The sequence below is a fragment of the Mus caroli genome, unplaced genomic scaffold (genome assembly GCF_978045245.1).
Source record: "Mus caroli unplaced genomic scaffold, Mus_caroli_1 scaffold_18, whole genome shotgun sequence".
Classification (NCBI taxonomy): Eukaryota; Metazoa; Chordata; class Mammalia; order Rodentia; family Muridae; genus Mus; species Mus caroli.
In genome coordinates, this window is record NW_028227273.1 from 37,972,658 (window position 1) to 37,986,031 (window position 13,374).

The 13,374-nt window shown below is 53.0% G+C and overlaps 1 protein-coding gene across 2 annotated transcripts in view; it reads left to right on the forward strand.

Annotated features, from left to right (window-relative positions):
- The window catches only part of Mllt1 (MLLT1 super elongation complex subunit), a 47,249-nt gene that overhangs the window by 26,327 nt on the left and 7,548 nt on the right, over window positions 1–13,374 (forward strand). The window contains exons 4-6 of one of the 2 annotated variants that reach the window (XM_021149617.2): window positions 7,157–7,300; window positions 10,305–10,430; window positions 12,691–13,218. In XM_021149617.2, the coding sequence (XP_021005276.1) occupies window positions 7,157–7,300; window positions 10,305–10,430; window positions 12,691–13,218 (798 nt within the window). The remainder of the gene's footprint in view (window positions 1–7,156; window positions 7,301–10,304; window positions 10,431–12,690; window positions 13,219–13,374) is intronic. The other variant, XM_021149618.3, reaches the window with a different exon arrangement.

Here is a 13,374-nt window from a genome sequence, read left to right on the forward strand (position 1 = left end):
CAGATCCCTGGAACTAGAGTTACAAATGTGTGAGCCACCATGTGAGTACTGGGAATTAAACATGAGTCCTCCAGAAGAACAATCAGTGCTCACAACTACTGAGCCACCCCTCCAGCCTCCTTGTACCTTAATTTTTGACACAAGGTCTTTTACCAAACCTGGATCTCACTGGTGGCTGGACAGGCTGAAGAGACAAGCCCCTGGGGCCCTCCTGTCTGTACTTCTCCACGGCTGGGGTTACAAGCATGTACCACCACTCCTAGCTCACACAGGAACTAGAGAGCTACACTTGACTCTTTGTGCTTATAGAATGAACACTTCCATGCTAGCATTTTCCAGTTGTCTGTGATTTGGTTAGTTTGTGTGTTTTGTTTTAAGAAGCTGTGTATTTTACTTCATGTGCAAGTGTGTGTGTAGCGTATACGTGTGTGCACCATGTGTACAGAACTTGTAGAGATCAGAGGTCTGTTGCTGGAAGTCTTAGTTAACAGACACCATGACCAAGGCAAATCTTAAAAAGAACAACATTTAACTGGGGCTGGCTTACAGGTTCAGAGGTTCAATTCATTATCATCAAGGTGTGAGCATGGCAGCATCTAGGCAGGCATGGCACAGGCAGAGCTGAGAGTTCTACATCTTCATCCAAAGACTGCTAGTGGAAGACTGACTTCCAGGCACCTAGGGTGAGAATATTAAGCCCACACCCACAGTGACACACCTACTCCAAACAGGTCACACCTATTCCTACAAGGCCACACTCCAAATGGTGCCACTCCCTGGTTCAAGAATATACAAACCATCATACTGGATCACCTGAGTGCTTGTAACTGCGATGCTGCCACCTGGCTGGTTTGCCTAGTCTGCCACATGCTGATTACAGAAGCTGCTGTCATCAGACAGGCCAGTTTGTACTGAATTATTCCATGTCATCTTTTGCTCCCTATGTACTTTTAATTCTGACTCAAGGTCTCGAAGCCCAGGCTAGCCTTATTAGCATCCTTCTGCCTCAGCCCCCTGCACACTGGAATGACAGGTGCTGCCTCCTGGCACAGCTCCCTGCTGTCTTTTTGTTTGAGTCTCTGCTTGCTGAGGAGTGTGTCACATGGTTTCAGCCTGCTGTGAGGTTCCCCCATAAAAAGCTGCTGTTCTCTCTTCTTCCTAAGGTCCTACTGCATCTTCCTGTGCTGTTATTGAACCCTGCCCTGTCACTGTGCATGCTCCTTTTAGGGACTGAGCTGGGGAAAACCTCTCTCACAGCCACATTGATTTTTGTGGTGGGTTCTGAGACAGTCATCCCTTGCTGCCAGCCACATGGTAGCCTAGTGAGTCTCCTTGATTTAGGGCTATGCACCTGGAAGGCTGACTGGTCTGGCTGTGAGGATAGGTAGCATTGGTCCCATCTGTCCTCGGGTCTCCTGAGTCCAGCAAGGACACTGTCCATAGACCTGCAATGGCCTACCACAGTCCTACCCATGGAGTCACATACCTATTACAGTTGCACATTATATACAGGCCCACTTGTTAGGTGCTTAAGTCTATCCCTGAGTCCCCCAAACATAGCCAGTAGAAATCATCCTGGCAACTGCTCATTGTTCCAGTCCCCAGCTCTGGCTCTGCTGTGTGTGGGTCTGGGCCTGGCTTGGTGGCGGATGCCAGTGTAAACTGGGCTCCAGTTTATCGGGGCAAGCAGTATCTGGGCTGCTCCTGGCTCCCAATCCTTACACAGGTGCACTGTCTCCACTCTTTATTGTGGGATTCTCAGTGTACAATTACCCCACCTAAGCTATGCATACTGCAGCACCTGTGGCTGTCCTTCCTGCCCTGCTGTCAAGAGTTTCCCTCGGTGACCATCAGTCCTTCCATCTGGTTGTCGGCTTTATTTTGGGTCAGAGTTTTGTGCACCCTGGCTGTTTTCAAGTTCTGTGTGGCCAAGGATGACTGAGCTGTCCTCATCCGTGTACCCTGTGCCTACGTTAAGTGATTCATTCTTCTCTTTTGAAAGATTTTTTTTTTTTTTAAATTTCATGTGTATGAGTTTTGCCTGTGTGTATATCTGAGTATCATGTGTGTGTCTGGTGCTGCAGAAGCCAGAAGAAGGTGTTTGATTCCCTGGAGGTGGAGTTACCAGGCGGTTGTGAGTCACCATGTGGGTGCTGGGAACCAAATCCAAGTCCTTTGCAAAAGCAAGTGCTCTTAACCTAAGCCACCTCCAGGCAGATGGTGGGTCCTTCAGCTGTCCAAGATGCACAGCCTTCATCCAGGACTCTGTCCCTGTGCAGGGTTTGCTGCTGGCTGGGCTTCCCTTGTACCACCCCCAAGGAATCTCCTATCCTGTTTTCCTCCAGGGTGGATGACATTTGTCACTGCAGCAAGAGTGGGCTTATTGCTGGGGGTCCTGAGAGGGCAAGCTTTTGACTAGGTCTCCAGGGAAGTCCTGTGGGCAGTGAGGCGTAGCCACATGTGGCCTGGCACTCTGGCCAGTGTGTCCCTGATGCTACTGAAGCCTGGGCTGTTTCACAAAGCCTGGTGGCTCAGGTGACCCTGGGGGAGGACAGAAGGGCCCATAGGAGCAGAGGGTGCCAAGTAAAGACATGAGAGTGTGACCGCAGGTTATATGCAAGGAATGGTTTGCAGTGTAGGAAAGTTTAGAATCTGCAGAGAAATGGAGGACTGCCTGCTTGCCAGCTGCCGGCTTGCCTGCGGCGCCTTTTCTCTTTGCTCTTAGAGTGTTTGGATGTGAGCCTCGCCAGCTCTCTGGCTCACTATGTGACCTGTAAACAGTCCACTGCTCGTCTGTGGGAGATAAGACTTTCAGACACCTCATCAGAGCGTCTGCAGGTTTGTGCTGCAGCAGCCCTAGAGGCTCTGCCTGCCACTTTCTGGTGCCTCAGGGATGGCCACACGCTTCTTATTGCTTTTGTGTTTTAAGGCACTGAGGGTAGAACCCAGGGCCTCTTACATGCCAGATACATACCCATCGTTGAGCCCCACCTAGTTCAGGTGTGTGCATTCGTTGTCTGTTGGTTTGTCTTGACTGGATTTTCACTTCCTATGTGTATGTGTTTTACTAGTCTTTTTGCTCAGGATTTAAATCAGCAATCAGGGTAGGCTGTGGCTCTTTGGCTGGGTCTCAGAGCCTCTTGCAGTCTTCCCCCTCTTTCCTTCCCCTCCCTACCACATTTATTTGCTGTCAGCATTTGAGTGATGTTGCCTATTGTGTAAGTCATGATGCTGAAAACAGCATCTCTTGTGAACTTACACTTGGATCTGGGACCTTAGTCATGTGTTCATTCAAATTTATCTGACTGCTGACTTCATAGAGTCTGTGGACCCCAGGCTTGCAGCACACTGGGGGCCTCGTGGGGGCTGCTGTTCTCTCACACTAAGGGTGGGGAATGGGTCTAGGTGCCTAAGGGTGTCCTGCCCTGAAGCTCTTCCTTCTGAGCTGTGTGGACTCCTGGCCCCCTTGGCACCAGGACTGGTTTAGCCAGTTAGGTGGCATTGCAGTTGACTGAGGCTAGAGAGACGCTGGCTCGCTGCCCTCTGGTGGGTATGGGTGGCTTTTTAATACAAGAGGCATGTGATGAAGCTGCTTGAAGTTGGGACAACTTGAAGACTGACTGAAGTGACTGAGGACCTTAGCCTTGTGGGTGGGGGCGACTGGACAGCATGGTGCTGGCCTGAGAGTGTAGGCATATCTCCACCTCTCAAAATCTGCATCCCCAACAAGGCCTGCCTCCGTCCTGAGTCAGCATGGGTGACTAAAGCCATAGTGTGTTGTCTCGGATTGCCCTCCCTGTCACTCCATAGAGAACAGGGCTCAGTTGGTAAGGAGCTTGCCACACCAGCATGAGGACTTCCCAGCACCCTCTGGAAAATCTTGTGTATGGCATGTTAATAATCCCTGTGTTGGGGATGGAGACCAAGGGATCTGTCTTAGTTAGGGGTTTACTGCAGTGAACAGATACTGTGACCAAGGCAACTCTTATAAGGACAACATTTAACTGGGGCTGGCTTATAGGTTCAGAGGTTCAGTTCATTATTATCAAGGTAGGAGCATGGCAGCGTCTAGGCAGGCATGGTGCAGGAAGAGCTGAGGGTTCTACATCTTGTTCTGAAGGCAAACAGAAGATTGGCTCTCATGCAATTAGGAGGTGGGCCTCATTGCCGGCTCCCACAGTGACACACTTCCTCCAACAAGGCCACACCTCCTAATAGTGCCACTCCCTGGGCCAAGCATATTCAAACTAGCACAGGATCCTTGAGACTTTTTGACTAGGTAGATGATAATTGGTTAAGTCCTAGATTCGATGGATTCAGTGGAACTTAGCTCTTCTCCCTAGCGTCCATGCTGGCCCTGTTAGGCCAGCTCTGCACAGCCCTTCCAGTCACTGCCGTGGAGCTGCAGTGCAGACCAGTGGGTACAGTCATCTTCGTGCTAACTAGACTGGCTGGTTAGTCTCTTTTTCCTTCCAGTCTCTGAGTCCCACTCTCTGTCCTCCTCATCCCTTTTCAGCTGAGGTTCCCTCTCCCTCTCTTAGGCAGATGATTTGCTAAGCCCCACAGGTGTCCATTTGGTGTTGACCACCCCCACCCCTCTGGGGCGCTGCTTCATCTTTGGAGCAGTTTCTCTCTCAGGTGTGGCATTGGGCTCTGAGACTTGATGGTCCCAAGGGTATAAGTCTGAGCTTACATCTCTACTGTGGGTCAGCTGGCCAGGTTCAGATCCTGTATCACACAGTAGCAACTCCTCCCTCTTCTGTCCTCCCTCCTTGACCTGTTCTTGTTCCCTGGCTGTGTCCTTTTTATAGGGAACGCAGGCTTAGTGCCAGGTCATCTCCACTCCTGCCAAGACAGGGTTCCCCTTTGCAAACAGAGTAATGTCTGGGATCCAGTTAAGGGTGGCCAGGAGAGGGAACCCATGTGAAATGCTGGCTTCTTGTAGAGGTAACCTTGGAGATATGGGGGGCAGAGTTTTCTGCAAATTCTGTTTTCAGCCTGCCTGTTGCACCTCTTTTGTATGAGGAACAAGAAGGGATCACAGCCCCTATTCATCTAGGCTAACCTTCTGTCTGTTTCCCAGACTATGCAGAAACTCATGTCTTGGGATCTCTGCCCTCAATGTTAGTCTCATTCCCTACTGCCCTTCCCTCACAGTTCCTGTAGGACCTATCCAGTACCAGTTATGCTATCAGATGAACAAGACACTCAGGACCACTCTGCTGCTGTGTTGGGATGGCACATTGCTGGCTGAGCACCTGCTCAGAGTCATGTCAAGTCCTCAGAGCTTATACAGCTACCATTGATTAAACCGACCCATATACCCCCGGGAAGCAAGGGAGACCCTTGTCCTACCCTCATCTACTGGAGTCGTCCTTTGAAGGCTCAGGGCACAGCTGCTGGTAACAGGGTCACACTGGACCTAGGACCTGCCCTCCTGCTGCCCACAGAGGCTTCCTGTCCTGCATCCTGGCTTTTTGTTTGGTGGTGGTGGTGGTGGTGGTGGTGGTGGTGGTGGTGGTGGTGGTGAAGGAGGAAGAGGGAGTGGTGGTGATGGTAATGGTCAAGGTGGAGATGGTGGTGGTGGAGGATGAAGAAGAGAAAGTGGTGGTAGCAGTTGATAATGATGATATTGATGTTCGATTTGCTTGGGTTTTGGTAGGATTACTTCTTTGTTGTTGGTTCCTTAGGAATTGAATCTGTTTAAATCTCACTGATTAGCTAATGTGAAGCTCACTGTGTTTCAGTGGGTTTAAAAATCAAGCTGCTGTCAGTCTCTGGACTGGGTCCATCTCCACTGAGATGGGATTTGAGGGTTGGTAAGGCAAAAGCCCTCTTTTTCCTCAGGAAGGACTGATTCTTAATCAAGGATGTTGAAGTAGCTGCACTCTCTTGCTAAGACATCCAAACAAGAAATCAGAAGGAGAGGGCCTCCCAAGCCTGGCCATCACTTGAGAATACCCAGTGCTTAGGGTTCTGCTGCTGACTAGACATTTCCAGCCACAAGCAGGATGGAAGACTAGAGCCTCTGGGGTCAGCTTGGAGGTGGTGGCACCCTGCATGCTCAGTCCTTGGCAGCTGTTGTCATGACTGGTTCCCAGCAGCCATGAATGGCCACAGTAGTTACAGCTCCCACATGGACCTTGGGTGTTTGGAGTGTCAGGTCCTCCAGCTTATAGCTACTAGTGTCACAGCCTTCCTTGGCCACGGTAACCATTAGTGTCATAGCTCTTGAACCTTCAGATCTCAGCTGCTTCTGGAACTTTTATTCTTATTTTCTTGTCCCTGCTTTCTTAAGCTTGCCTCCCTCTCCTCTACCATGTGGTCCTCAGGCTTGCATGACAAAAAGCCCATCCCTCTGAGCTGGCTCCTTCCTTCTGAGCCGGCTCCTTCCCTCTGAGCCAGCTGCTCACCTGAGCTCCTTTCTGACTTCAGGGTGAGGTGGAGTCCATTGTACTTCTTATCACATGGCTGTCTAGTTGTAGCAGCACCATTGGTCGATGAGGTTGTTTTGCCTCCATGGAACTGTGTTGTTACAGTCAGTTGTCTGCCCCGTATCTGCAGGTTTAAAAGCTCTAGGGACGGGGACAGGCATGGTAGTGGTGTTCCCATCCCACCACTCAGGAGACAGAGGCAGGAACATTGGGAGTTCAAGGCCAGCCTGAGTAGTGTAATTTATTTACACAACATCACCTGAGTCACTCAGAGTGGTTCCTTGTGACTTCCTCTGGGCTTTGGTGTCTGCGGTGGCTCCTGTGGTAAAACCCTGTGATTTGACCCCACTCCTGCTGCTCCGTTCACAGGATGGCTTGCAGAGGCAGCTCTAGGTTGAGACCCAAGGAGTATATATCTAGGGGTTACTCTAAGGAAAGAGCCTCAGGGAGTGCCTTGCTGGGTGAGGGCTAGGGAAAAGCCACCTCTCTGGTACTTTGCAATTTGGTGGTGATCTCAGAAGCGAGAATCCATGCCCTCTTGGGAGCATAGGCCTCAGTTGTTAACGGCTGTCAAGTCCTTTGTATGGCAGATTAGATGAGCATCTGGGACTTGGGGGAAGGGAAGGGAGGCTGGGGGGTGGGCATGGGAGAGACCTGAACTATGCAGTGTTCAGAGCTTCCTGCTCACTGCTGATGGACTTACATGGTGCTCTGTATTCTAGGAGGAGCCGAGGAAGGTCTGCTTCACCTACGACCTGTTTCTCAACCTGGAGGGCAACCCTCCTGTCAACCACCTGCGCTGTGAGAAGCTCACCTTCAATAACCCCACCACCGAGTTTCGCTGCAAGCTGCTCATGGCTGGAGGGGTGAGTGTGCCTGCCTGCCACCTTTGCTCTGTGTTGGCTGGTAGCATGGCCAGGCCTGCGTAGACCTTGACTGGTGGGGTAGGGAGCAGCCTGAAGATGTCTCAGGGTGTGGAAGGGCATGGACAAGGGCAGACAACTACAGCTGGACTAGCTGCTGAGGGGCAAGATGGCACCGCCACCTGCAACCTAAGGTCACAGTGTGCATGCCCAAGAGCTAGCCTAGGCTTTTGATGGTATAGCAAGGGGTGTGTGGGTATGGGTGTGGGGGGCCGAGTATGTGTTTATGTGAGTATGGGAACACTGTGGGGGTGGTTATGGGTGCCCAGGGTTCATGTGTGCATACAGATGCACAAGCATGGTAGTGGTCTGGTGTGGGAGTATGATAATGCATGGAGTGTGTGGTATTCTGTGCAGTGGTACTTGTGGTCTGTAGATGCGTATATGGCATGTGTGGTTGCCGTGTGAAAGGTGCATGTCTTATGTTCTACCTGGTGCTAAGAGTATATTTAATGTAGGGTGTGTATGTGTGTCCTTTGAAGGCTGTATGTGGCACCTGTTTAGGAGAGTGTGGTGTTCTGAGGTGTGTGTGCACTGTTTGTGGTATTTGGAGACATGAGGCAGAGATGTGTGGGCTATGTGGTATTGTTTGAGATGTGTGTGAAGGGGATGTGTGTAAATATAGGACGAGTGTGGTGATGTCTGAGGTGGTGTACATGTGTCTGTGAGATAGGACCTGTGTGTGGTGGTTGGTCTGTGGTGTGTGTATGTGAGGTATGTGGTCTGTATGGTATGAGAGGAGTGTGGTGCTCTGTAGTGGCATCTGTGTGTGGTCTGCCCTCTTCCCTAGGTCCATATCGGCCAGGGTGTATTTCTAGGGTCTGGCACCCTCTTTCTCTTAGTTCTGTATAGCCAGACCTCTTAGAAAATTTCTTCCTCTGAATGGAAATGGTTTTTCTTTTCTTTTTCTTTTTTTTTTTTTTGGTTTTTCGAGACAGGGTTTCTCTGTATAGCCCTGGAACTCACTTTGTAGACCAGGCTGGGCTCGAACTCAGAAATCCTCAAGTCTTTGCCTCCCGAGTGCTGGGATTAAGGGCGTATGCCACGCCCAGCTTAGAAATGGTTTTTCTGAAGTGAGGATTTGAGAATCCTGCATGTGAAACTCTGTGACTGCCTGGGTGGTGGCAGGGGCAGTGGCAGCCTTAGGTGCACCCATATACATGATGCTGTTCTGCCCTGAGTCTGGAATGGCTGAGGCTGTGTGGGTGTGTGCAGAAGCGGCACCAGGTGCCTCCTATCCATAGTGTGTGTGGGCGGCCCCAGGGCCCCAGGTCAGCTTCTTGGAAGCGTCGGTGTCTCTGGCTTCTTCAGGCCTCTCAGGTGCCAGGGGAGGTATTACCTAAGCTCTGGGGACAGTCTCAGGGCATCATCTGGCCACAGCCTAGGAGGGACGGTGAGGGAAGGCTGTGTCCAACTGGCCTTGAAGAGAGACTACAGTGAGATCCCAGAGTGGCCCAAGGGAGCCAGCCAGACACTCTCCAGTCTCAAGTGGCCTGGCTATGGGATGATGGCCCCCGGGTGACTCCCAAGATCAGGTAACTGTGGCCTTGTGTTGTTGACCTCTGGGTCGTGAATCTCTGTGGGGGTAATGCTTGTTGTCCAGGAACTGTGGCTACTAGGGAACTGGAGATGGCATCATGCTAGGATCTTGTGGCCCTGTAGTAGCTCTAGGTTCTGACCCTAGGCATGCCCGGACTGGGATCCCACTGTTCTAGCAAGGCAGCCAGCAGGTACTCAGCTCCAAGTCTCAGCTGCTGCTAGCCTGGGGCTATTTGCACCAGGGGAGTCTAGCCCAGGTAGCAGCTGGTCTGTGTGCCATCCCTGCCTGGCCTTGGGCATCTTGGCAGGGAACTCAAGCTGTTTAACCTGGAGGCCAGGCAGGCTGGCAGGTAGGAAAACATTCAAGCCATTCAGGGTCATCAAAGTCCAGCTGCCCTAGAGTTGGTGTCCTGCACTGGGCTCCTACCCTGTCCTGGAAGGACCATTACTTATGCGACCACTATCCTGGGGCTGGAACCTCACAGCTGCTTCTAGGATCTGGTTGACAAAGCCCAGCTGGGGACATACAGCCTCCATAGTAGCCTCACCTCTGTTGTGGTTGGGCAGGCTCCTATGAGCAAGTCATAGCAGGGCAGGTCACCTTACTACCCTATTTCCGTGCATTGTCATGTGACCATGGGATCAGCATCCCAGATGAAAGGCATGACTGGCTGGGTGCGTAGCCCAGATGCTCCTCTTCTGCCAGCCCAAACCCTTTCTTTGAAGCCCCATCCTCCTTTGTCTGCTGCACTCGGTGCCACATTGCATTCTCAGTGGCTGAACTCCATCTTTATGTGAACTTGCTGTTTTAGAGGCCAGTCCCAAACTGCTTCGGGCATCTAGGAAGCAACTGATGCAGGGCAGCACTTCCTACACCGCAGGCTGGTCCTCTTCCTAGCCTGTGACCCTGAGCTGGCCAGGGTTCCCAGCAGCCCCAGCACTGGCCCCTACAGCTCTTCTCTTACCCTTCTTGCCCTTGGCCCTGTTCTTGGCTTCTGCCTTGCTGCTTGGGCTCTGCGTGGCCAGCTCCAGCTGCCTGTGCCTGAAATGAGGAAGGGTTGTCCCAGCCTTGTCTGTGCTGATCCCTCAGAAGCCTCTCCTGCTGTGCCTCCCTCCAGCCTTCTTCTCAGTGCTTAGTGCGGTCCATGGCCCCAACTGCATCTCTTGCTTTGCTACAGGCTCTGAATCTTCTTGGCCAGGGCTGCAGTCTGCTGGCCAGGGTCCATCCTGGAAGCCTTGGGGCCATTTTGGTCCCCAGCTGCTCTGCTCTCCATCACAAGGACAAACCTGTGACTCTTCTGGGCAGCTGGCCTCCAGCTACCTTCTCCCTCCCCAGGAGGCTAGCTCCACGGCCGCCAGACCATTGCCTGGCGCCTGTGGATAACCTCTGTCTCTTCTTTGTCACTAGGTGATGGTAATGCCCGAAGGAGCGGACACGGTGTCCAGGCCCAGCCCTGACTACCCCATGTTACCCACAATTCCACTCTCTGCCTTCTCTGACCCCAAGAAGAACAAACCATCCCACGGCTCCAAGGTTAGTGAGGTGGAAGGCCAGCGTTGTGGAGCGTGGGCCTGGCCATTGGCAATTGCAAGCCATCGCCACCACCGTATGCAGAGCACAGCTTTGCACACCTGCCGCCTACATCCAGAGCCTCTGCTCCTGCTCCTTGTTGCTTCGCTAACTAGCGTGGCCAGGAGTGGTGCTTGGAGTCTGACCATTTTGTGCCCAGCTCCAGTTCATTCACAGGTCTCATGGGCCCTCTTTCCTGCCCACCGGTGATTTTTCCCCAGCTACTGTGCAGGGCATCTCCATCATTGGTCCCTTGGCTACTTTCTTAGTTCCAGGTTCCTGGCCATACCTGCCCTTGTAGCTTCCAGGTCTGGTTGTCAGCAGTGATGGCATGAAGCCGACGTGGAGGAGGCTGGGAATAGTGTGCACAAGACTGAGCTGAATCTCAAGGACACACATTTTGTCCCCTTGCTCAGCACTCTGGACAGTTCATACTGGGCCTCCTGGAGGGGCCACCCCAGCCACAGGCTGGCTTGTGCTGTCACCACCGCTGCAACATCTGAACCTAAAACCTCAGGTCTGTCCCTCGAGACACCTGGGTACTTGGCCTTCTTTGGACCCTCTGAGGGTGACTGATGACCTTGTGTATCTGTCCTTCATTTTCACATCCTTCTTGATTCACTGGCCTATAGGGCATTGTCAGCTGGGCATCCCCGTGAGACTCTAGCACCCTTGGGCCATCTTATCCATAGGCACCACAGGAAGAGAAGCAAGCACCAGGGCAGGTTCCTTCCACCTCTTTCCACAAGGCTAACAGGCCTGTGACATCCTCAAGCTGGTCAGCATCTTGGAGTCCTAACCAAGCCCTGATGTCAACCTTCATTGACCTTTGGAGGTTGGAGGAGAGGCCAGTCTTCACTAGCAACCTGGGGCTTCTCCCCCAGCCATTGTTGTTTGGCATCCACAGAAGCAATGAAGGATGAGGCTGCTATGCCTCACAGGTGCCTCTCTGGTGGCAAGCCTTCTCTAGCACCAATGTGGGACGCTGCATGGGCTTCCACAGATTTCTGGGCAACACAGAGTTTCTTCTATTTAGATGACTCTCCCAGAAGCCCCAGCCTTAGAGTGTGGTCTAGACCTGAGTGTCAGCCCCTGTGCTACTCTGGCTGAGCAGTCTCTGGTGGCTGCACGGGGCCACAGTGAGCAGGAGGTGAACCTCTCAGGGACTGTTGTCAGGAACCTGCAGTTGGAACCAGGCCCACCCAGACCTGTTCCCCTGGAGGCATGGACTGTGTCACTCTACTGGATACTAGGCCGTGAGCCTTGGCAGCCTTTCTGAAGTGCACCTCTTCACTGTGAGGGCAGCATTGAGCCTGTGATGACCTCATCCTCACTGACTGTGCCTTCACAGATACAAGTGATTTTCCTGTGTTTGAGACTGGGTCTCACTATGGAGTGCTAGTTGACTCTAGTTTCCTGGGCATGACCCCAGGAGAGTGGTTCCTGTCAACCACTCACAGCCGTGGGCACATTCCTGTCAGCCATCTTGCCCTGCACTCCTGCAAGCTTTTCCTCTGCAAGAGAGGGTGAGGACCACACGATTTCCATTTCTTGCCTCCCTTGTGGCTTACTGGGGGCAGCCTCCCTCCCCCAGTCTCTATGAGGCACTTATCACACTCATGCCAGCTGCAGTGTCCCTTCTCAGGTTTATAGGAACATGGCCAGTGGCATAGGCCGGAGTCCTCAGGCAGCTTCATCTGTCCCTAGACTCCTGGGTGGTCCAAGTGTGTTATGTAGCCCCTTTTCCAGGTATTTGTCCCACCGGCTTGGTGTTCTTGGTGGTACTTTCGGCCATGTCTGTCCTGGGTTATGGTCTGCATGAAAGAGCTATTGCCTGGCTAACTCTGAGCTCTTTGCCTGGCCACTGGCTGTGCCTTCTGAAGAGAAGGCTAGAACTGGAGGAGGCATGAGTTGAGCATTCCAAAATGGGATGCGAGTATTGAGGACATGGACTAGGGCCTCAAGGATGGAGGATGGCCAGCACCTTCCTGTCAGGGGCAGCCTCAGGTCTCCCACATGTGGGCAGCCGTGGGCACTGGTGACCCTGCAGGTTTGCGGGCTCTGCTCTGCTGTGTCTGTTGGTCACAGCCTTTCACTCTGCGGATTCTCTCTACACATTCCAAACAGGCCGATCAGCTTTTGCCCAGGTTGGGGTGGCAGAGCCAGGCGGCCCCGGAGTGCCGCTAACACATCTTCCTCACCTTCCCTGCCCTTGGCCTTGTAGGATGCCAACAAGGAGAGTGGCAAGGCTTCCAAACCACACAAGGTGGCCAGGGAGCACCGTGAGCGGCCGCGCAAGGACTCAGAGAGCAGGAGTTGCTCCAAGGAGCCGGAGCGTGAGCCCAAGAGTGCCAAGGATGCTGCACGCAAGCTGCCCAAGGAGGAGAAGGCCCCAGTGCCCAAGGCTGCCTTCAAGGAGCCCAAGATGGCCCTAAAGGAAACCAAGCTGGAGAGCCTGTCCCCCAAGGGGGTGCCCCAGCCTCCTACCCTGCCCAAGGCCTCCAGCAAGAGGCCAGCTGCCACGGACTCACCGAAGCTCAGCGCCAAAAAGCCTAAGAAGAGTGGGTCAAAGGGGACACGGCGTGCACCAGGCACCTCACCCCGAGCCTCCTCCTTCCCTGACAAGAAGGTGGCCAGGGACAAGAACAGCAAAGGTGACAAGGGGAAGGCAGAGAGTGAGCCTCGGGAGGCCAAGCGGACTCTGCAGACTGAAGACTCAAACTCAGAGGATGAGGCCTCCTTCCGGTCAGAGGTGAGCAGGCGGTGGTGGCTGTCCCTTTGCCAGGCTGCTGTCTCCCCTGGGTCAGCTCTCCCCTGCCCATGCAGTGGTAGCTGGGGTCCCTGGATGGTATGGGCCTTGTAGCACTTGAGTTAACAGCTCTAGCCCTCATGCTCCTCAGTGGATGGA